Genomic DNA, 24,032 nt, shown 5'->3' with positions numbered 1-24,032 from the left:
AAGTATGGCAAGTTTTGGGAACCTTGGATAAGGAGAGATATTGTGAGCCTAGTCAAACAGAAAAAGGAAGCATTTGTCAAAGCTAGGAAGCTGGGAACACACAAAGCAAGTGTGGAATACAAGGAAAGTAGAAAGAAACTTATGCAAGGAGTAAGGAGGACTAAAAGGGGTCACGAAAAAGCATTGGCCAATAGGATTAAGGAAAATCCCAAGGTTTTTTATACATTTATAAAGAGCAAGAGGGTAGCCAGGGAGAGGGTTGGCCCACTCAAGGACAAGGGAGGGAATCTATGTGTGGAGCCAGAGGAAATGGGCGAGGTGTTAAATGAGCACTTTACGTCAGTATCACCAAAGAGAAGGACTTGGTGGATGATGAGTCTGAGAAAGGATGTGTAGATAGTTTGAGTCATGTTGAGATCAAAAAGGTGGTGGTATTGGGGTTCTTGTGAAACATTAAGGTAGACAAGTCCCCAGGGCCTGATGGGACATACCCCAGAATACTGAGAGAGGCAAGGGAGGAAATTGCTGGGGCCTTGAGAGAAATCTTTGTATCCTCACTGGCTACAGGGGAGGTCCCAGAGGATTGGAGAATAGCCAATGTTGTTCCTTTGTTTAAGAAGGGTAGCAAGGATATTCCAGGTAATTACAGGCTGGCGAGCCTTACATCAGTGGTAGGGAAATTATCGGAGAGGATTCTTCGAGACAGGATTTATTCCCACTTGGAAATAAGTGGACATATTAGTGAGAGGCAACATGGTTTTGTGAAGGGGAGGTCATGTCTCACTAATTTCGAGTTTTTCGAGGAAGTGATGAAGATGATTGATGAGGGTCGGGCAGTGGATGTTGTCTGCATGGATTTCAGTAAGGCCTTTGACAAGTTCCCTCATAGCAGGCTGGTGCAGAAGGTGAAGTCGCATGGGATCAGAGGTGAGCTGGCAAGGTGGATACAAAACTGGCTCGGTCAAAGAAGACAGAGGGTAGCAGTGGAAGGGTGCATTTCTGAATGGAGGGCTATGACAAGTGGCGTCCCTCAGGGATCAGTGCTGGGACTTTTGCTGTTTGTAATATATATAAATGATTTGGAGGAAAATGTAACTGGATTGATTAGTAAGTTTGCGGACGACACAAAGGTTGGTGGATTTGCGGATAGCGATGAGGACCATCAGAGGATACAGAAGGATATAGATCAGTTGGAGACTTGGGCGGAGAGGTGGCAGATGGAGTTTCATCCGGACAAATGTGAGGTAATGCATTTTGGAAATACAAGTAGGAAATATACAATAGATGGCAGAACCCTTGAGTACTGATAGGCAAAAGGGACCTGGGTGTACAGGTACACAGGCCACTGAAAGTGGCAATGCAGGTGGAGAAGGTAGTCAAGAAGGCATACAGCATGCTTCCCTTCATCGGCCGGGGTATTGAGTTTAAAAATTGGCAAATCATGTTGCAGCTTTATAGAGCTTTAGTTAGGCCGCACTTGGAATATAGTGTTCAATTCTGTTCGCCACACTACCAGAAGGATGTGGAGGCTTTGGAGAGGGTACAGAAAAGATTTACCAGGATGTTGCCTGGTATGGAGGGCATCAGCTATGAGAAGAGGTTGGAGAAACCAGGTTTGTTCTCACTGGAACGGTGGAGGTTGAGGGGTGACCTGATAGAAGTCTACAAGAGTATGAGAGGCATGGACAGAGTGGATAGTCAGAAGCTTTTTCCCAGTGTGGAAGAGTCAATTACTAGGGGGCACAGGTTTAATGTGCGAGGGGCAAGGTTTAAAGGAGATGTACGAGGCAGATTTTTTTACACAGGTGGTGGGTGCCTGGAACTCGTTGCCAGGGGAGGTAGTCGAAGCAGATATGATAGTGACTTTTAAAGGGCATCTTGACAAATACATGAATAGGATGGGAATAGAGGGGTATGATCCTCAGAAGGGTAGGGGGTTTTAGTTAAGTCGGGTAACATGGTCGGTGCAGGCTTGGAGGGCTGAAGGGCCTGTTCCTGCGCTGTAATTTTCTTTATTCTTTGTTCACTGTTGCCTCACAGCACCAGGGATCCGGGTTCGATTTCCGGCTTGGGTCACTATCTGTGCAGAGTCTACACGTTCTCCCGATGTTTGTGTGTGCTTCCTCTGGGTACTCCGGTTTCCTCCCACAGTCCGAAAGATGAGCTGGTTAGATGCATTGGCCATGCTAAATTCTCCCTCAGTGTGCCCAAACTGGAGTGTGGCAACTAGGGGATTTTCACAGTAACTTCATTGCAGTGTTAATGTAAGCCTACTTGTGACACTAATAAATAAACTTAAACTTTAAAGTTTAAAACTTTAAATACTCTTACTAACTCTTACCAAAAACACTTTAAAAACATTAGATCATTTAATCCAAGAATAAATGTGATGTGGTGAACCATTAACCAATTTGTAATGGTCAACATGTTAATTTCTGTACCGTTGTCAGGTTTCAAGAAATTCTTTACTATTCTGTATCTGTTCTTCACACCTGCCTCAAACATCTACTGAAATGTCTATTTAAGTACAGTGGACTTCTTTCTCACTGAAATGGTTCAAGTTATTCAATTTCAAGCACAAATATCTCATTCAAGATGAGAAGGAATCAAAAACATGAGCTTGATTGTTGCTTTCCATAAATATGTATATGAACTACAGCATATACAAATCATATTTCCTAAATGCATTTACTAGGTAATATAAATTCAAATTATGAATTATGTTGAATACAATATATTGTGTTAAAATATATCTAAATCAAAAATGGCGGTCTGCATGATATCTAGTTGAAAATGGTTTTATTTGGAACTTTCAACTTTGGAAGCATGTCTCCAGCCATTTTTCTCTCCTCCCTCCTGGAAGAGTTTGGTACCACAGGTACTAGTCTCCCTCTGATACCTTGCCCAAATGGCTAATAGTCAGCAGTAAATGATGACAGTCATCTATGGTGAATCACAGCCAAACCTGTTGCCCTCACCTGATGCTATATATAATGCCTTTCAGCACTAGAAAAACATGATAACAAGTACCTTGGTAGGTTCTTGCTTCATCCACGTCCTACTACTGTCCCAGATGAAATCAGATAACTGCTACTGGACCAGCATTGAATCGGAGACCTTCCTGATCAGTACGGTTTAGTTAGTCCCTTAATTGTTCATTAACCTCACAGATTTATGGAGGAAGTAATCATTTTTCAGGTTGAGTATCAGTGATTGTAACTCAGGATGTAATGATTTTCAGATTCAACAAATCCACAGATTTTCAAAGCTACTCAATACAACTGCATATAACGGTAAAAACAAATTTAAATTTACCTGTACAACCCATGGACTATTGGCAAAAGCCATGATGCCCCTCTCTTCCCAGAAGAATGCTGAATCAGATCGCTTAATCATCTCAAACTTGCTGAGCAGTTTCATTGCAAATACTTTTCTTGTACCTCTGTGTCTCACCTTAAAATAAATATTGCAAAAGCAGTTAACTTACCCATCATGCTTTTTTTGCCCTCACATTAAGTTTTAATGACTATATGTAACAGTCAATAGTTAAAATGTTTTAATTTTCATGAAACACAGTGGAATCTATCCTTTCAATTTCTGAATTTGTCAACAATGAAAGACTTAAAATAACTGAAACGCAAACATTTAAAAACATCAAGCTTTGCCATGAAAATTTTATTCCTTATAAACAGCAGCAGTTTTTAGTTTCAAAATCATTAATTATATATTTTACATTTAACTTGTATCCATCATGTGTTGGGTCTCTGTTGCAGACGTCAAATCTTCTTCACTTTCAAAGATTTTGGTGGAACAAACATCAGTAATTCACACAAATGCCACAGGAATTTAAAAAAATCAAAACGCAAAACACTATTTGTTACCAAATTTATTGAACAGAGGTAGAAAAGCAATGAATCAGCAACCAGTGAAATTCTAATTAAACTGCTTGCTGAAGATTTTTCTCAAGTATCTTTATACGGTTTTCTCAATTGTTTTCTCAATCACCACAGCATAAAATTTCATTATAAAAATATGGGATTATATATTCATAGAAAACCAATAAATTTGATCAAAGAATTCTCCTGCTAATTACCATCTACTGACTTTACTCAGCTAATGAATCAAGTCTTCCATATTGGAAGAAGCACAGGGTACCAATGATACAAAACGTACTCTGAATGGGGGATTTCAATCTTTATCACCAAGAGTGGCTCAGTGGTAATATTACTGACCGATCTATAAGGACGCAACTACTAGACTGGGCTTGTGGGAAGTTGCGAGAGAACCTACTCGACCTACCTCTCACGAACCCAACTGTCACAGATCCATCTAGTCATTACAGCTTTGACTGAAGTGATAACCACATAGTCCTTGTGGATACAAAATCTCGTGTTGCCATTGAGGATATCTTCAACTGTGTTGTATAGCACTATTACTATTCTAAATAGAATAGATTCAGAACAGATCTAGAAACTCAAAACTGAGTGGCCACGAGGCAGCCGAATTGGATTCCAACATAATCTGTAACCTCATGATCTTGTTTATCCCTCACTCAGCCATTAGCATTCAATCTGTCCACCAAACATGGTTTAGTGAGTATAGAAGAGCATGCCAGCAGCAGTGCTTGGCATGCCTGATAATGATGCAATGAAGCTCCAACACAGGATTACATGCACGTTACACATTGGAAGCAAAATGATATAAACAGTTCTAAGTGATCCCACAATTGATGGATTTTATAAAAGCTCTATAGTCTACCTCCAGACATGAATAGTGGTGGACAATTAAACAACTACTGGGAGGAAGAGACACCATTAACATCCCCATCCTCAACATTGGCAGAGCCCAGCATGTAAGTGCAAAAGACAATACTGGAGTGTTCACAATCATCTTAGCCAGATGTGCTGAGTTTGGAGATTCCACATTTGCAGATGCCAGGTTTCAGCCAATTTGACCCACTCTGTGTTAAAAGAAATGCTGAGCGCACTGGATATAGCAAAGACTATGAGTAGAATTTTTCAGCGCTTACTGCCAAACATGAGCTCCCCCCCCGCCATGAGTTCTGACAACATCCCATTGGAAAGCTGAAGAACTGTGTTCCAGAACTAACTGCACATCTGGTAAGTTGCTCCGGAATAGCTACAATGCTAGCATCTATCTGACAGATTGGTAAATTGCCCAGGTACATTCTGTTCTCAAAAGGCAGGGAAACCTCAATCCAATCAACTATTGCCCCATCGGTTTACTATTAATCCTTAAGAATTCCTCATTCTTAAGGGCTTTAAAAGCAGTGAAAATTCAGAGAGCAGTAGGGCCATAAAAATGACAATATTTTGGAGAGCAGCGCAGCCATAAAAGTGGTAAGAGTCTGGAGAATAGTGGGTGATAAAAGTGGCAAGAGTTCAGAGGAGCTGAGCTGGGCCATAATTTTTTTTATTCATTTGTGGGACATGGGCGTCACTGGCTGGCCAGCATTTATTGCCCATCCCTAGTTGCCGGAGGGCAGTTAAGAGCTGTGGCTCTGGAGTCACAGGCCAGACCAAGTAAGGGTGGAAGATTTCCTTCCCTAAAGGACATTAGTGAACCAGATGGGTTTTTCTGACAATTGACAATGGTTTCATGGTCATCAGAAGATTCTTAATTCCAGATTTTTTTAATATTCAATTCAATTCCCACCTCCTGCCGTGTCAGGATTCAAACCCAGGTCCTCAGAACATTAGCTGAGTTTCTGACTTAAGAGTCTAGCGATAATATCACTGGGCCATCGCCTGCCCTAAAGAGAGTGAGAGTTCAGAGAACATCACAGTCTGTGACTTCAGAGCTGATCAGAAACACAAATCAAGGTGTAACATCACATGGAAGTCATAGCCTGATTTGCTGGTGAGCATTGTTGTTTAGGAACTGCATCTAAACAACTGGCAGATTAAGAATAAGATAATGAGTGAGCGTTGGTGAGTCTTATCTTTTATTTTTAAGTGAGTTTTATTACTACCAGTAAGATGTGTTAAATATTAAAGTTCATTTATTAGTGTCACAAGTCGGTTCACATTAACACTGCAATGAAGTTACTGTGAAAATCCCCTAGTCGCCACACTCCAGTTTGGGGACACTGAGGGAGAATTTAGCATGGCCAATGCACCTAACCAGCATGTGTTTCCCACTGTGGGAGGAAACCGGAGTACCCGGAGGCAACCCACGCAGACACGGGGAGAACGTGCAGACTCCACACAGACAGTGACACAAGCCGGGAATTGAACGCCAGTTCCTGGCGCAGTGGGGCTGCCATGCCAACCACTGTGGGGGGCAGCACGGTGGCACAATGGTTAGCACTGCTGCCTCACAGTGCCAGGGACCCGGGTTCAATTCCCGGCTTTGGGTCACTGCCTGTGTGGAGTTTGCACATTCTCCCTGTGCCTGTGTGGGTTTCCTCCAGGTGCGCCGGTTTCCTCCCACACTCCAAAGACATACTAGTTAGGTGAATTGACCATGCTAAATTCTCCCTTAGTGTACTCGAACAGGCGCCGGGTTGTGGTGATTAGGGGATTTTCACAGTAATTTCATTGCAGTGTGAATGTAAGCCTACCTGTGACTAATAAATAAACTTTACTTTTACTTTACTGTGCCACCATTAGGATTGATCAATATCAGTAAGATTTTTAAAAAATCATTTACAGAACGTAAATGGTTGGACCAGCATTTATTGCCCATCCCTAACTGCCCTCCATTTCAGAGCTTTTGAGAGTCAACCACATTGTTATGGTTCTGGGGTCACATGTAGGCCACACCAGGTAAGAATGACAGATTTCCTTCCCTAAAGGACATTAGTGAACCAGATGGGTTTTTATGACAATCGACAATGGTTTCATGTTCATTACTAGACATTTAATTCCAGATTTTGAATTCAAATTTCACCATCAGCCATGGTGGGATTCGCACCCAGGTCCCCAGATCTTGCCCTGGGTCTCTGGAGTCCTACTGGAAGTGAAGTCAACAGGAATCAGAGAGGAAACTCCCAACTGGTTGGAGTTGTACTTGGCAAAAAGGAAGATGGTTGTGATTGTTGGAAGTCTCAGTCCCAGGACATTACGGCCGGAGTTCCTCACGCCCAACAATCATCAGCTACTTCATTAATGACCTTTCCTCCAACAGAAGAGGGTTTGTTCACTGATGACGGCACAATGTTAAGTGCCGTTTGCAACTTCTCAGATACTGAAGCAGTCTGTGTCCATATGCAGCAAAATCTGGACAACATTCAAGCTTGGACTGATAAGTAACGAGTAACAAGGCAATGACCATCTCCTAGAGAGAATCGAACTATATCTCCATGACATGCAGTAGCATTACCGTCACTGAATTCCCCGCTATCAACAACCTGGGTTTACCATTGATTAGAAACTGAAGTGGACTAACCATATAAATATCGTGACGACAAGCAGAAGTCTGAGATAGAGTATACTGTGATAAACAACTCATACCCTGATTCCCCAAAGCCTAGTCACCATCTACAAGGCACAAGTGAGGAGAGTGATGGAATACTCCACACTTGCCTGAATGTTGCAGCTCCAAGAACATGCAGTAGCATAACATCATTCAGAACAAAGCAGCCTACTAGATTGGCACCCCATCCACCACCTTAGACATTCATTCCCTCGACCACTGCTGCACAGTGGCAACAGTGTGCATACATACAAGGTGCACTACGTGAACACATCAAGGTTCCTTTGACAGCAGCTTCCAAACTTTTGACTTCTACCATCCAAAAGTATAAGGGCAGCAGATGCATGGGAATGTTTAAGTCCCTCTGCAAGCCACACACCATCCTGATTTGGAAATATATTGCTGTTCCTTCACTGTTGCCGAGTCAAAATTCTGGAACTTCCTCTCAAACAACACTGTGGGTACACCTACAGTACTTAAAGTGACTGACATGCATGATGTGTAATGGGGCCTTGTGGGTTGCTGCACAGCAGCATCACTAACAGGGACATTGCCCATCACCCCTATGCTCACATGGTCCCTATTTAAGGCATCCCTCAATTTTAAAATTCTCTGCCTCGTTTTCAAGTTTCTTTGTGCTCTCAGCACTCTCTAGCCCTGTAATTTACTTCAGCCCCAAAGCTCTCCAAAGGTCTGTGCTCATCTACTTATGATCTCTTGACCATTAGGCTGACTTCAGCTGCTTACCTCCGAAGCTCTAAAATTCTCCCCCTGAACCGTTCCACTTCTCTACTTCTTTTCTCCTTTAAGATGGTCCTTAAAATCTACTCCTTTGGTACATTTTTGGCCAACTGCCTTAAGTGGCTCAGTCTCAATTTTTTCTTTATAATACTACTGTGAAGCATGTTGGAGTATTTATTACATTAAAGGTGCTGTGTAAATACAATTTGTTGCTGTTTTATCATAATTTAAACCTTTGACATTCAGGAAAGTGATACATTTTCATGAAGTAAATATAGATGTGAAGTAAATTTACTTTAATTGTGCATACTTTAGTTTCTACTAACACAGCTGAACAGTGTCAGCGTTGTCATGCCTGTGACTAGTCCAGGGATTTCCACTGGAAGATAAAGGTTTGGGCGAAGGGAATGCAGTGGATGTAGTATATTGGCTTTTCAAAAGACATTGATAACATATCTCAAAGTCTGCTATCATACCCTTATAGGAGCATGGATAGTTACAGGACTGTGACTTTGAGTAAATAGCTGTTGCTTGGATTAGAAAATGGTTAGAAATGGAGTACCCCATAGATGAGCGCTGGCTCCATTTCTGTTACCTGTAATTATAAATAATTTGGACCTGGCAAGGCTATTTCTGCGAAGAAGAATTGCAAAAGGATTCAATTAGGCAGACAGGTAGCAAATGGAATTTAACAGATGTATTTGAAATTAAACATGTTGGGACCAAAAAACAAAGAATAGAAATATATATCAATTGAAAGATAAAGAAAGTTGTCGATGAACAGAGAGCCTTGTTGCTTAAACATACAATTCCCTGAAAGCAAGTGCAATAGGTAAAGCCATAAAAAAGACCAATAAAATTTTGGGTATAGTAACTAAGTGCATAGGGCACACAAGTAATAATAAATTTGTTATTATAAATCTGTGCAAAACATTGGTTGGATCATGGTTATAGTACTATATGAGGTTTTGGACACCCATCATAGAAAAATCATTTAAGCCATATGAGAGCAAATAGTGCAGGTTCACTAGGGTGATATTAAGGATGTGAAACAATAGTTACGAGGAGACTTCAGATTATGGGACTATTTTTACTGAAGCAAAGGTAGCTAAGACAGGATTTAATTGAAGTCTTGAAAATTGTGCGTGCTGATAGAGTGAATATGGGAAGATTAATTTCTCTACCTCAGGAGTCAGTGACAATGTGTCATCAATTTAAAATGGTGATCAAGAGGAAAGGTTGGGAGACATTTATTTATACAGAGCACCGTTTGGGTTTGAAATGCTTAGCTTCAAATTAGTCTTTGAGACAGGGCCAGTATCTTTTAAAAACTGGTAATTATTAAAGAAGAAAAAGACATAGGCCTATAATGAGAGCAAGTGGGATTACTTATGGATTGATCCAATAAAAAGCTGAATGTGCTTTATTGTGCTGTAGCTATACCTGCTTTAAGTGTTTAATCTGAAGAGTAGAATCACAGAATAGTAGAATTACTGTTAATATCATTTCATTGGTATCGACAAGTGGGCAGTATGACATTGTATAGCAATCTCCTAAAACCAAAAAAACATTTGTAACTGCATTGAGTAAGGAAGGAAAAGTAAGCAAAGAAAAACAATTCTAGGTTCCTAATTTGGCACAGGAAAGTTTACTGTAAGAATTAGCTTTTTGGCCATTACTTGGTCAAATACACTATCAAAGTTATGCCACATTACAAAAGTTACAACGGAGTTCTCCAAGATTTAATTGATATCAAATCCTGCAGAAGATTTGCATTTTGGTTTTAAGTCTATGATAAAAAATGGTCTCTTGATGTCACAACAATTTAAACAATCAAATCGATTTTTTCACAGCTGCAAATCAAAGTTGAACAATTTATGCAATGAAATAAAAAATAATATGGTAAAGTTAAAACGATTATTCTCTCACTGATGCTTATGTAAGTGGAGGTGTTAAAGTTTCTACACAGCCTATTTTTATTTTCGTGATAACAAGATTGCTGTATCATATCTACACATGTCTTGGTGTTATTATTGTATTTGGCACGGTCAACATCATTACAGAACACAGACAGGAAGTGACAGTGGAACAAGTATCCATCATTTACAGTTCATCCCCATACCAAAGTAATTAAAACCAAATACAATGTAAAATAAATATTTTTCATTTCTAAAAGATGATTACTGCACTATTTTAATTTATGCACCTGCTGAAGTTACATCTTGTAAGGTTTATAAATAAGATTTGGTATTTGTACTCAATCCTAAGATCCCAAAACCAAATGGATATCTATGGAGATGATTCCCTCTTTGAAAACCAAACACTTTCTCCAAAGTTTCAGAGCTATCTCTTCTGTTGGGTATTGATATAATTTTCAGATGTAACTTGAGCAGATTGCACCCAGCACACGAGCACACTGATGCACTCAGTGGGACGTCGTGTGCATTTATGAATCCTCCTATAGGGAAATGAGTAATGTTTTTGACTAATTAACTTAAATGAAGAACTGAGACATTAATTCTTGTACAAATTTCCGAAAAGTCAATATCATAAACGTGGAAACGATTGACATAAATATTGCTGCTACTATCTTGAAGCTCATCAGAGAAATTCTGTTCCTTTTGGGTGAATATAATTTATGAGAAAAATACTTTGACAAGGTAAATCTGAAAATTCATCAATGATATCAAAAATGAACTAAACATCCACAAAACTGCAAAATAGCCAAGACTCTCTGATTTTTATCAAATTGTTACATCTATTTAAGATGCCTACTCTCTTTAATAATTATCAATTTCCAAAATAAACATTTGGTTCTGTCTCAAACACTCATACTGGCATTGAAATTTTGTTACTTACTTTAGCTGCTATTAAATCAATTTCATAATCATTCAATTGAGAGATGTAAGATGAAGTAATTAGTTTAGTACAAGCACATAGACTTGCATTCACATATTTTCACATGTTGAGTCCCCTATTTCAGTTGCGTGCCTTGAGAAAAACACTGAACAAGTAAAAGCTGAAAGTTCAGGGAAGTAGAGGCAGTTTTCTGAATATTCATTCTCAAGTGGAGAAACAACATTGTCTGGCCACTTCATCACTTTTTGTAACTTCTTTTCGTAACAAGGTCAAAACAATTTTAAAAACAGCCAATAGAAGGCACACATCAGATTAGTCTTTTTAAAAAGCTTTTAAAAATTACACAGCAGCCTTTATGTTTAATTACAGCCGTGCACTCATTCCTCTGGAAATCACAAAATACGTTACAATGAATAAAGTTTCACAGAGCAATTATGTCATGTGCTGTACTTCATTCAATTTTTTTTTTAAAGTACTTGTCTTACATCAAGAGTTCAGGGCACAACATTGAAGTATGCTACCTCTCTAGGATATACTAAAAAAGCTAAATGTGAGAAGTTTAAGAAATCAAGGACATAAGAAATACAAGCAGAAATAAACCCTGCTCTATAGAGTGGTATGAATGCTCTGCATTCAATACAATCTTGGCTGATTTACCTCAACCCCATCTTGTTAAATATATTTTTATTATTAGGTATTTTGCATAGATACTCATAGCATTATCTAGGACCACTGTAATCAACTGCCCCATCACCATTAACCTGTTCTCCCATTCATGGTATGCCAAGCTAAGAAGAATTTCATGGATCAAATTGAAGATTCTCCCTTTTGCCAAGAGGGAACAAACATTAGGGGGAAAATAGGAAGCACAGCTGTCCCACCATCTAAAAACAGGCAAAACTGCTAGATTGACACTGTAGATTACTGCTCTTTCACTACATAGTATGGAATGTTGGAGCATTCCGATCGTTTCTCTGCTTGGAATTCGAGCCTCCAACAAAAAAAGTGAATAAAACATTGTCAAAACTCACCAGCTGAACTTCACCAAATGCTCCTCTCCCAATCACTTTAACAACTTCATAATCTTCTGCTTTCATTCTTAAGTCCCGAACTTTACTCATTGCATCTTTATCTGTAAAACAAATGTAAAAAGCATTAGTTCATCTTTTTTGCAATTATGACCACATTTACAGGTGAGAAATAATACTTTGTGACGACTAGATTTTGAAAGCTGCTATGGATCAAAACAGCACCCATATTGCGTGTTCATACTTCTGATACAAAGCACATTATATACCAGCTTGGTGAACTTTTGGCACAGTTAATATCCACTGGAAACATTCACAGCAGGCAGATAATGTCAGCATTGCATGCTGTTTAACGTCAGGATGCCACAGCTGCTATTTTGGCACTCAACGGTCCAGTTGAAGTCCTCTCTTAAGCTTGCAATGCTGAATATATTTTAAGCATCAGCAAGGACCTTTCACCAGCGCTGTTTAAAGACATCATCAAGTACTTTCAAATTAGATGACACTGGATTTCTTCTGGTTGTCGCTAGACATTTCTACAAGTTCCTCGGTGCTTTCCATAATTGTTCCAAGTTGCAAAAGTGTGCAATGGGAATGGTGTGCCAATAGCTTTCATTGAATATCTGCACAAACCAGACATGGATGAGTGGGCTGTTTATTAGTCCTTCCTCTTAGAAGTGAGCATGACTGGGAAAATAACCAGAGGTCACAGAAAGCAGCACATATTGCTGGATGAGTGAGGAGATGGTGAGCAAAAAGGGCTCTCGGCAGAAGACAATAACTGCTTAGGGAGCAATTTTCCTGTCTAAAGCTCAGCATAGACCAGTGTGAGATAAATCTGCACTTCATTAAAGAAATCCTTACTGAAATCGCCCAATTGCTGCAGCCACAACTCCAACCTAAGAGCAGGGTAAGGGCTGCATTGCCAGTAGCTGGCAAGCTTACTGTGGTGATGCATTTTTTTGGCTCCTTTCAGGCTGGAGTTGGAGATACTAGCAACAAACATCTTGCACACTGTTGCATAAACAAGATCATTGAGGCTTTCTATTACAGCCAATGTCATTTTCATTCCCTCTTGTAACAGACAAGCAGGCAGACAACACAGGAGTTTACTAGAATGGAAGGTTTCCACATGGTTCAGTGCCATTGACTGCATGCACAACACTGCCATGTAAAAGAACTGAAAGGGATTCCACTCCCTCGATGTCTAGCTGGTGTGAGCTCAATACCTGGTATTCTGGCAGCAGTCACAAACTTTAGAACACAAGTGCCAGGCAATGACCATCTCCAATAAGACATAATCTAACTATCGTCCAATGACGGTCAATGGCATTACCATCACTGAATCTCCCACTAGCGACATCTTGGGGGTTACCATTGACTAGAAACTGAATTGGACTGGCCATATAAATACTGTGCTACAAGGGCAGGTCAGAAACTGGGAATCCTGTGGGGACTAACTCATTTCCTGACTCCCCAAAGCCTGTCCACAATTAACAAGGCACAAGTCATGAGCGTAATAGAATATTCTCCCCGACTGGATGAGTGCAGCTCCACAACACTCAAAAAAATTGACACCATCCAGGACAAAGCAGTCCGCTTGATTAGCATCCCTTCTACAACTAGAGTCATAAAGGTTTACAGCATGGAAACAGGCCCTTTGGTCCAACTTATTCATGCCACCCAGTTTTTACCACTAAGCTATTCCCAATTATCCACGTTTGGCTCATATCCGTCTATACCCATCTTACCTATGTAACTATCTAAATGCTTTTTAAAAGACAAAATTGTACCCGCCTCTATGACTACCTCTGGCAGCTCGTTCCAGACACTCACCACCCTCTGTGTGAAAAAATTGCCCCTCTCCCTTTTCTTTCTCTCCCCTTTCACCTTAAACCTATGCCCTCTAGTTTTAGACTCCCCTACCTTTGGGAGAAGATTTTAATTATCTACCTTATCTATGCCTCATTATTTTATTGACCTCTATACGATCACCTCCCAGGCTCCTACACTCCAGGGAAAAAAGTCCCAGTCTATCCAGCCTCCCCTTATAACTCAAACCATCAAGGCCCGGTAGCATCCTAGTAAATCTTTTCTGCACTCTTTCTAGTTTAATAATGTCCTTTCTATAATAGGGTAACAGAACTGTACACAGTATTCCAAGTGTGGCCTTACCAATGTCTTGTACGACTTCAACACGACATCCCAACTCCTATATTCAATGTTCTCACCAATGAAACCAAGCATGCCGAATGCCTTCTTCACCACCCTGTCCACCTGTGACTTCACTTTCAAATAGCTATGACCCTGTACCCCTAGATCTCTTTGTTCTACAACTTTCCCCAAAGCCCTACCATTAACTGAGTAAGCCCTGCCTTGGTTCAATCTACCAAAATGCATCACCTCGCATTTATCTAAATTAAACTCCACTTGCCATTCATCAGCCCACTGGCCCAATTGATCAAGATCTCGTTGCAATTCTAGATAACCTTCTTCACTGTCCACTATGCCACCAATCTTGGTGTCATCTGCAAACTAACTAGCCATGCCTCCTAAATTCTCATCTAAATCATTAATATAAATGACAAATAACAGTGGATCCAGCACCGATCCCTGAAAGACACCACTAGCCACAGGCCTCCAGTTTGAAAAACAACCCTCTACAATCACCCTCTGTCTTTTGTCGTCAAGATGTGGAGATGCCGGCGTTGGACTGGGGTAAACACAGTAAGAAGTTTAACAACACCAGGTTAAAGTCCAACAGGTTTATTTGGTAGCAAAAGCCACACATACTTTCGGAGCTCTAAGCCCCTTCTTCAGGTGAGTGGGAATTCTGTTCACAAACAGAGCATATAAAGACACAGACTCAATTTACATGAATAATGGTTGGAATGCGAATACTTACAACTAATCAAGTCTTTAAGAAACAAAACAATGTGAGTGGAGAGAGCATCAAGACAGGCTAAAAAGATGTGTATTGTCTCCAGACAAGACAGCCAGTGAAACTCTGCAGGTCCACACAACTGTGGGGGTTACAAATAGTATGACATGAACCCAATATCCCGGTTGAGGCCGTCCTCGTGTGTGCGGAACTTGGCTATCAGTTTCTGCTCAGCGACTCTGCGCTGTTGTGAAGGCCGCCTTGGAGAACGCTTACCCGAATATCAGAGGCCGAATGCCCGTGACCGCTGAAGTGCTCCCCAACAGGAAGAGGACAGTCTTGCCTGGTGATTGTCGAGCGGTGTTCATTCATCCGTTATCGCAGTGTCTGCATAGTTTCCCCAATGTACCATGCCTCGGGACATCCTTTCTTGCAGCGTATCAGGTAGACAACGTTGGCCGAGTTGCAAGAGTATGTATCGTGTACCTGGTGGATGGTGTTCTCACGTGAGATGATGGCATCTGTGTCGATGATCCGGCACGTCTTGCAGAGGTTGCTGTGGCAGGGTTGTGTGGTGTCATGGTCACTGTTCTCCTGAAGGCTGGGTAGTTTGCTGCGGACAATGGTCTGTTTGAGGTTGTGCGGTTGTTTGAAGGCAAGAAGTGGGGGTGTGGGGATGGCCTTGGCGAGATGTTCGTCTTCATCAATGACATGTTGAAGGCTCCGGAGGAGATGCCGTAGCTTCTCCGCTCCGGGGAAGTACTGGACAACGAAGGGTACTCTGTCCACTGTGTCCCGTGTTTGTCTTCTGAGGAGGTCGGTGCGGTTTTACGCTGTGGCGCGTTGGAACTGTTGATCAATGAGTCGAGCGCCATATCCTGTTCTTATGAGGGCATCTTTCAGCGTCTGGAGGTGTCTGTTGCGATCCATCCCACCATCAGACTCACCATAGACTACTCGCCGGAATCGGTTGCATTCTTGGACACACGCATCTCCATTAAGGACGGTCACCTCAGCACCTCACTGTACCGCAAGCCCACGGATAACCTCACGATGCTCCACTTCTCCAGCTTCCACCCTAAACACGTTAAAGAAGCCATCCCCTACGGACAAGCCCTCCGTATACACAGGATCTGCTCAGATGAGGAGGATCGCAACAGACACCTCCAGACGCTGAAAGATGCCCTCATAAGAACAGGATATGGCGCTCGACTCATTGATCAACAATTCCAACGCGCCACAGCGAAAAACTGCACCGACCTCCTCAGAAGACAAACACGGGACACAGTGGACAGAGTACCCTTCGTTGTCCAGTACTTCCCCGGAGCGGAGAAGCTACGGCATCTCCTCCGGAGCCTTCAACATGTCATTGATGAAGACGAACATCTCGCCAAGGCCATCCCCACACCCCCACTTCTTGCCTTCAAACAACCGCACAACCTCAAACAGACCATTGTCCGCAGCAAACTACCCAGCCTTCAGGAGAACAGTGACCATGACACCACACAACCCTGCCACAGCAACCTCTGCAAGACGTGCCGGATCATCGACACAGATGCCATCATCTCACGTGAGAACACCATCCACCAGGCACACGGTACATACTCTTGCAACTCGGCCAACGTTGTCTACCTGATACGCTGCAAGAAAGGATGTCCCGAGGCATGGTACATTGGGGAAACTATGCAGACGCTGCGACAACGGATGAATGAACACCGCTCGACAATCACCAGGCAAGACTGTTCTCTTCCTGTTGGGGAGCACTTCAGCGGTCACGGGCATTCGGCCTCTGATATTCGGGTAAGCGTTCTCCAAGGCGGCCTTCGCGACACACGACAGCGCAGAGTCGCTGAGCAGAAACTGATAGCCAAGTTCCGCACACACGAGGACGGCCTCAACCGGGATATTGGGTTCATGTCATACTATTTGTAACCCCCACAGTTGCGTGGACCTGCAGAGTTTCACTGGCTGCCTTGTCTGGAGACAATACACATCTTTTTAGCCTGTCTTGATGCTCTCCCCACTCACATTGTTTTGTTTCTTAAAGACTTGATTAGTTCTAAGTATTCGCATTCCAACCATTATTCATGTAAATTGAGTCTGTGTCTTTATATGCTCTGTTTGTGAACAGAATTCCCACTCACCTGAAGAAGGGGCTTAGAGCTCCAAAAGCTTGTGTGGCTTTTGCTACCAAATAAACCTGTTGGACTTTAACCTGGTATTGTTAAACTTCTTATTTTGTCGTCAAGCCAATTTTGTATCCAATCGGCTACCTCACCCTGGATCCTGTGAGATTTAACCTTATAGAACATAGAACATTACAGCGCAGAACAGGCCCTTCGGCCCACGATGTTGCACCGACCAGTTAAAAAAAAAAAGTAACAATCTACCATGCGGTACCTTGTCAAAGGCTTTGCTAAAGTCCACGTAGACAACATCAACTGCGCTACCCTCATCTCCTTCTTGGTTACCCCTTCAGAAAACTCAATCAAAATCGTGAGACATGATTTGCCACTCACAGAGCCATGCTGACTGTCCTAATCAGTCCTAGCCTTTCTAAATGCCTGTAGATCCTGTCTCTCAGGACACCTTCTAACAACTTATCCACTACAGATGTTGGCTCATCAGCCTGTAGTTCCCAGGCTTTTCCCTGCAGCCCTTCCTAAACAAAGGCACAACATTTCCACCCTCCAATCTTCAGGCACTTCACCTGTGGCTATCAATGATTCAAATATCTCTGCTAGGGGATCTGCAATTTCCTTTCACGGGATGTGGGTGTCACTGACAAGGCCAGCATTTGTTCCCTTTCCCTAATTGCCCTTGAGAAGGTGGTGGTGAGTCGCACTCTTGAATCACTGCAGTCCATCTGGCACAGATGCATTCACAGTACTGTTAGGAAGGGAGTTCCAGGATTTTGATCCAGCGACTGTGATGTAGTTCCATGCTGTTCACTTTAAAAGGAGTATCCTTACCCTGAACCCTGCTTAACACACTTTTGAAAACCTCCCACTTACCAGATGTCGCTTTGCCTGCCAACAGGCTCCCCCAATCTACTTTTGAAAGTTCCTGTCTAATACCATCAAAATTGGCCTTACCACAATTTAGAATTTTAACTTTTGGGCCAGACCTTCATTCTCCATAATGGAATTCCTGATAATCTCCCCCCAATTACATAATCCATTCACATTGTCGTGAATTATGAAAGGACACCCATGGCACACAACTGGCGAGCTGAACCCATCAGAGGAGTTCAGCTTAAATGCCAAAGCTTTAAATGGTATAAATTAGACGTATACAAATTATTAGGACAGGCAGTGTAAACAGATATGCCAAAGCTTAATAGTTCTACATAATTCAAAACCATTTGGTTAATTTGCTTAATATCCGTGAAGATAAAAGAAATTATCATCAGGTGGCAAATAAACTTGGGGTGTGATGCTTATTGGGAAAACATTGTTGACTTTGGGATTGTCCCTAAAACCACTTGTATACTCTACATCTTTACGCATATTATGAATGGCAAATTTACCAGATTTTGACATATATTTTCTTTCTTCCTGACCAAACTTCTAAAGGTGCCACAGATATATCTGACACAAAACTATATTTTTTTAAACATTCTTTCATGGGATGCGGGTGTCACTGACAAGGCCAGCATTTATTCCCTTTCCCTAATTGCCCTTGAGAAGGTGGTGAGTTGCACTTTTGAATCACTGCAGTCCATCTGGCACAGGTGCATCCACAGTACTGTTCGGAAGGGAATCCCAGGATTTTGATCCAGCAACTGTGATGTAGTTCCACGTCAGGATGCTATATTGCTTGGAGGGGAATTTACAAGTGGTTGTGTTCCCATGCATCTGCTGCCCTTGTCCCTCTAGGTGATAGATTTAGGTTTAGAAATTACTGTTGAAGGCGGTTTGACTATTTTTTGCAGTGCATCTTGGTACAGAGTGCTATCACTGTGCATGACGCAAGTAAATTTCTATAGTGTTGGATTGTGTGGGCGGGTTTTGGGGGGTGGGGTGGTGAGAGAGAAATCAAGTGGTCTGCTTTTCCCTGGATGTGTTGAACTGTTTCAGTGTTGTTAGACCTCACTCATCGAGGCAAGTGGAAAGTATTCCATCATACTCCTGACTTGTGCCTTGTAATGGTGGACAGATTTTGGGGAGACAAGAGGTGAATTACTCTTGTAGCTACAATATTTCAATAAAGCCATCTGGTAAAAAATAGCACTGCAGCCAATCTTTACTGTTTAACATTTATTTAGAGAGTTAAACATCACAAGCAAACACCTCCGAATTCAACTATCACCCAAACCACCACCCCGCATGAGTTTCAGTGACTGTCTCCTTGTCATTGTTAGATTCCGGACTCTCCTGCCAGATATGAAGGGCATCTAGCCAGCCTGCACTATCCCTTCCATCTTTGTCCTGCCACTATTCCACCAATACCCACTAACCCCTCCTTGGTCATCCTCTACACACCTTGCACTGCCACCACCTGGTCTCAAGCATAGGCTGGCATTTACAGACATTCCCCAAAGAGGATATTGCAGTGACACCACACTGTGGAAAAAAGTCTACATACTTTGCTGGATTCCCTAGGCTTTGGAAAGTGGCAGAATGAGAGAGATTTTCCTGGCCCCTTCAGCAGCAGAAAGCTGAGTGGGTGCCGGAACCATCTAACAAAGCAATTAAATGGTCAACTTTGGATGCTTCTGTCAGTTTTATACCAATAGCTACGCTGAAGGAGTTGGAAGAAGTAAAGCCACTTCCAACTTCAGCGTAACTATTCTAGACACCTAGACTGAACCTCACACAGAACATCCCTACCATCACCACCCCCACATCAGCCAAATCCCATCCACTTAACTTCTTCCTGGCCTGCCAATTTCACGGACCTTTTAAATCTACCTAATTTCCAGAAGCCAGTGTAGTAGAAAAATGGGAGTGGCCACCCTGAGTTCACCAGCTTTGCACCAAACTGTGGTCTTCAGGGACTCTTTACTGCAGGTCCCAAGCAGCTCCAGCCAATGGAGGTTTCAACAAAGTTTTCCAGAGTAGGCAAGTGTAATTCCTGTGGGACATCACTTTACACCACTGGGTGGATGTTATGACCAACATGTTTGTGAATTTTCATCTGGACTATTATGTCCTGTTTTGGTCCACAAGAAAACAATACATTCGGTATTGGAGATGGGTCCAGTGAGGTTCACCATTAATAATAACTGGGGTGGAAAGACATGGAAAACTTGGGTAATATTCCCTAAAGATGAGAAGGCTAAGTGGTGATCTAACTGATGCTTTTAAAATAATGAAGGGAATTGACCTAGCTAATAGGAAACAATGCTTTGTTTTCATAGAAGAATTGTGTAAAAAGTGTTAATAATCTTAAAATCAGAAGTACCGTGATTAAAAGCAAAGCCAAAAAAAAATTCTTGACACAGAGGGTTGAGAAGGAATGCAGGGTCTAAGATGAGCATGGATGTGTAATGATTGAAGGGAGAAAGAGAAGCCCTTGGGAAATAAAAGTACAGAGGATGCGGGGAAATGTTGGAGAATTGGAATTTAAAAGAGAAATAGTCACCAGTGCAAACAAAATAGCAGAGCAGGCTCAATGAGCTAAAGGCTTATCACCATTCGTATCATCTTACAAAATCTCATTACAACTACGTTCCAAGGCAATAACTACCAACTTAAAACCACAGCTTTCAGTTAAAATGTCTGGTAGCGATGGCCCACCAGTCTTTTTCACTGCTCTTTGCTGCTTCCTGACAATTTGGAATTATTAAAAAATTAACATTCCAAGTCATTAGTTATGCGCAGATGGTGTGACACATTTAGTGTGTTCCATTTGACTGTTCATTTCCATTGGTAGGTGCCTCAGTAATGATGCCCACTGAAGGTCAAGTGGAGATGGCTAGATGCTCTTGATCAAGATGTTCTTAGCTGGCACTTCTGCAGCATGACGTTAACTGCCAATGCAAGTTTAACCCTGTGTCCAGGTTGCTATATAGACTGACAGAGAAGGTTCCTGAGCTGGACACTGAGCCAGTTCAGTCAGAGGTGGTACTACAGTGTTACACTCTTAATGAGCTCTCCACTCCAGAGAGGTAAGGTCACTGATGTAACACCTGAAGATACAGACATAAAAACACAAAAAAGGAGTTAGAGTAGGCCATTCAGCCTTTTGAGTCTGTAGTGGATGAGATATTTTGAGGCATTTAACAAGATCATGGTTGGCCTTCTGCCTCATCCATCTTTTTGGACAACCCCCAAAATCCCTTAATTCTATTAGCACCCTTGAATATACTCAACAACTGAGCATTCCTAACTCTCCAAGGGAGGGACTCGTACGATTTAACATAGTTATGGAAAAAGACAAAGATGGACCAGAAATAAAGGTTCTGAACTGGGGGAAGGCCAATTTTAATAGGATAACATAGGAGGCAAAGTGAACTGGGAACAGCTACTTATAGGAAAATCCACAGCAGAGCAGTGGGAGTCATTCAAAAATGAAATGGAGTACAAAGTCATCATGTTCCCGCAAAGATAAAGTATGGGACCAAAAGGTCCAGAGAAACCTGGATGTCAAGAGATATACAGGATTGGATAAGGAAAAAGAGGAAGGCTGATGGCAGATACAGTGGCTCAAAACAGTGGAAGTGTGAGAGGAGTAGAGAAAGTGCAGGGGGGTACTTAAAAGGAAATTAGGAGTGAAGAGTGAAAAAACACTGGCAGGCAAAGTAAAGGAAAATCCCAAGGTGTTTTCTAAGTATATTAAGGGCAAGCGGACAACTAGGGAAAGAGTAGAGTCCATTAGGAACCTAACTGGCAACCTGTGTGTGGAGCCAAATGATGCAGTAAATGAGATATTAAATAAGTATTGTGCATTGGTGATCACCATGGAGAAGGACGTTGTAGGCATAAAAAGCAAGGAAGGGGACTGTGATATAATTGAACAGATCATTTAGACGGAGGTGGCGTTCGTGGTTTTAACGGGCTGGATAAATCCCCAGGTCCAGATGAGGTGCATCCTAGACTGCTGTGTGAGGCAAGGGAGCAGATTCCAGGGGCTCTCATGTTAATTTTCAAATTTTCTCTGGCCACGGATGAGGTGCCAGAAGACCAGAGGACAGCTAACGTGGTTCCATTCGTCAAGACGGGAAGTAGAGAAAATTTAGGCAATCACAGACCAGTGACTCTAACATTAGTGGCAGGGAAATTATTCAAAAAAATTCTGATGGATAGAATTAACCTCCACTTCGAAAGGCAAGGATTAATTAAGGACAGTCAGCATGACTTTGTCAAGCATCACTTCTCACAAATTTGATTGAATTTTTCAAGGAGGTGACTAGTGTGTAGATGAGGGCAGTGCAATTGATGTAGTCTACAAGCAAGGCTTTTGACAAGGTCCCACATGGAACAGAAGGTAAGCCCATGGGATCCAGGACAATTTGGAAAATTGGGTCCAAAACTGGCTTAGTGGCAGAAGGCAGGTGGTGATGGTCGAAGGTTGCTTTTGGTGACTGGAAGCCGGTGTTCCATGGTGTACCGCTGGCATTGGTGCTGGGTCCCTTGCTGTTTGTAGTGTACATTAATGATCTAGACACGAATGTGGGGGTATGTAATCAGTAAATTTGCAATGACACAAAAATTGATGATGTGTAAATATTGAGGAGAAAAGCCTTAGATTACAGGACAGTATAGACAGGCTGGTTAAATGGGCAGAGTAGTGGCAAATGGAATTTAACCCTGAAACATGAGGTGATGCATTTTGGGAGGACTAACAAGGCAAGGGAATACACATTGAATGGTAGGATGCTCTGAAGTACAGAGGACCAGAGGGACCTTGTGGTGTATGTTCAAAGATCCCTCAAGGCAGCAGGACAGGTAGTTAAGATGGTTAACAAGGCATATAGGATACTTGCCTTTATTAGCCGAGGCATAGAATATAAAAGTAGGGAGGTTATGATGGAGCTGTATAAAACACTCAATAGGCCACAGCTAAAGTACTGTGAGCAGTTCTGGTCGCCACACTATTGGAAGGATGTGATTGCACTAGAAAGGGTGCAGAGGAGATTCACCAGGATGTTGCCTGGGCTGGACTGTTTCAGCTATGTAGAGTGGTTGGTTAGGCTGGGGTCGTTTTCCTTACAGCAGAGAAGGCTAAGGGGGTTCTGATCAAGGTGTACAAAATTATGAAGGACGTAGATAGGGTAGAGAGGAAGAACCTTGACTGCAAGCTACCATAACCCCCATTAACTATCCAACCTGGCATCCTGAAGGAATAAGGCTTCAAATATGTGCTTCAAAAATGCAGTATGCAGATTCAAACACCACAAGTTGTGTTTTTGCAAGCTTAAACATGCTAACTCTCAAAACGTGTTGAATCTTAACTTGAAAAATCTCCATGTTAAATTTGCCAAATGAGAAGGCCATAAACGTATTATAGGAACATAAGAATAGGGGTCAGAGGCCATTCGGCTCCTCATGTCTCCTCCGCTAGTCAATTAGATCATGGCTGATCTGATGTGGCATTAACTCCACTTTCCCACCTGTCCCCACTAATCTTTAACTCCCTTGCCAGTCAAAAATCTGTCTAACTCAGCCTTAAATATATGTCCAGTGCTCGTTGGAGGGGAAAATTTCAAATATTAACGAGCCTCTGAAACAAGAAATTCCTCCTCATCTCCATGGGAGGAGACACCTTGGCTGGAATTTTACAGGCCATTCACACCCCACCGCTGCTGCAGGCGAGCATGGAGAGAATTTGGCACTCAACCACATGTCTGCTCACTGCAGCAGGACAGCAGAATCCCACCAGTGTGAATGGCCAGAAAATTCTGGCCCTTATTTTGAAACTGCACTCCCTAATTCTCGATTCTCTCAGCATCTACCTTGGCAACTCCCCTCAGAATCTTATATATTTCAATAAGGTCACCTCTCATTCTTTTAAACTCCAAACATATGTGGGTTAGGTGGATTGGCCATGCTAAATTGCCCCTTAGTGTCAGGGGGACTAGCTAGGGTAAATATGTGGGATTACGGGGATAGGACCTAGGTGGGATTGTGGTCGGTTTAGAC

At 42.1% G+C, this 24,032-nt stretch overlaps 1 protein-coding gene across 2 annotated transcripts in view; it reads right to left on the bottom strand.

The window, feature by feature from the left end:
• The window catches only part of rock1 (Rho-associated, coiled-coil containing protein kinase 1), a 147,259-nt gene that overhangs the window by 81,925 nt on the left and 41,302 nt on the right, over positions 1–24,032 (bottom strand). For both annotated transcript variants that reach the window (XR_013498315.1, XM_078216081.1), the window contains exons 3-4: positions 12,069–12,169; positions 3,316–3,453 (exon numbers count right to left, since the gene is read on the bottom strand). Coding sequence is in view for 1 of the 2 variants with exons in the window: in XM_078216081.1 (XP_078072207.1) it covers positions 3,316–3,453; positions 12,069–12,169 (239 nt within the window). In the remaining variant the exon portion in view is untranslated. The remainder of the gene's footprint in view (positions 1–3,315; positions 3,454–12,068; positions 12,170–24,032) is intronic.

The sequence above is a fragment of the Mustelus asterias genome, chromosome 7, assembly GCF_964213995.1.
Source record: "Mustelus asterias chromosome 7, sMusAst1.hap1.1, whole genome shotgun sequence".
Taxonomy (NCBI): domain Eukaryota; kingdom Metazoa; phylum Chordata; class Chondrichthyes; order Carcharhiniformes; family Triakidae; genus Mustelus; species Mustelus asterias.
Note: the sequence above shows the minus strand (reverse complement) of the source record. Positions and strands in the feature narration are given on the sequence as shown.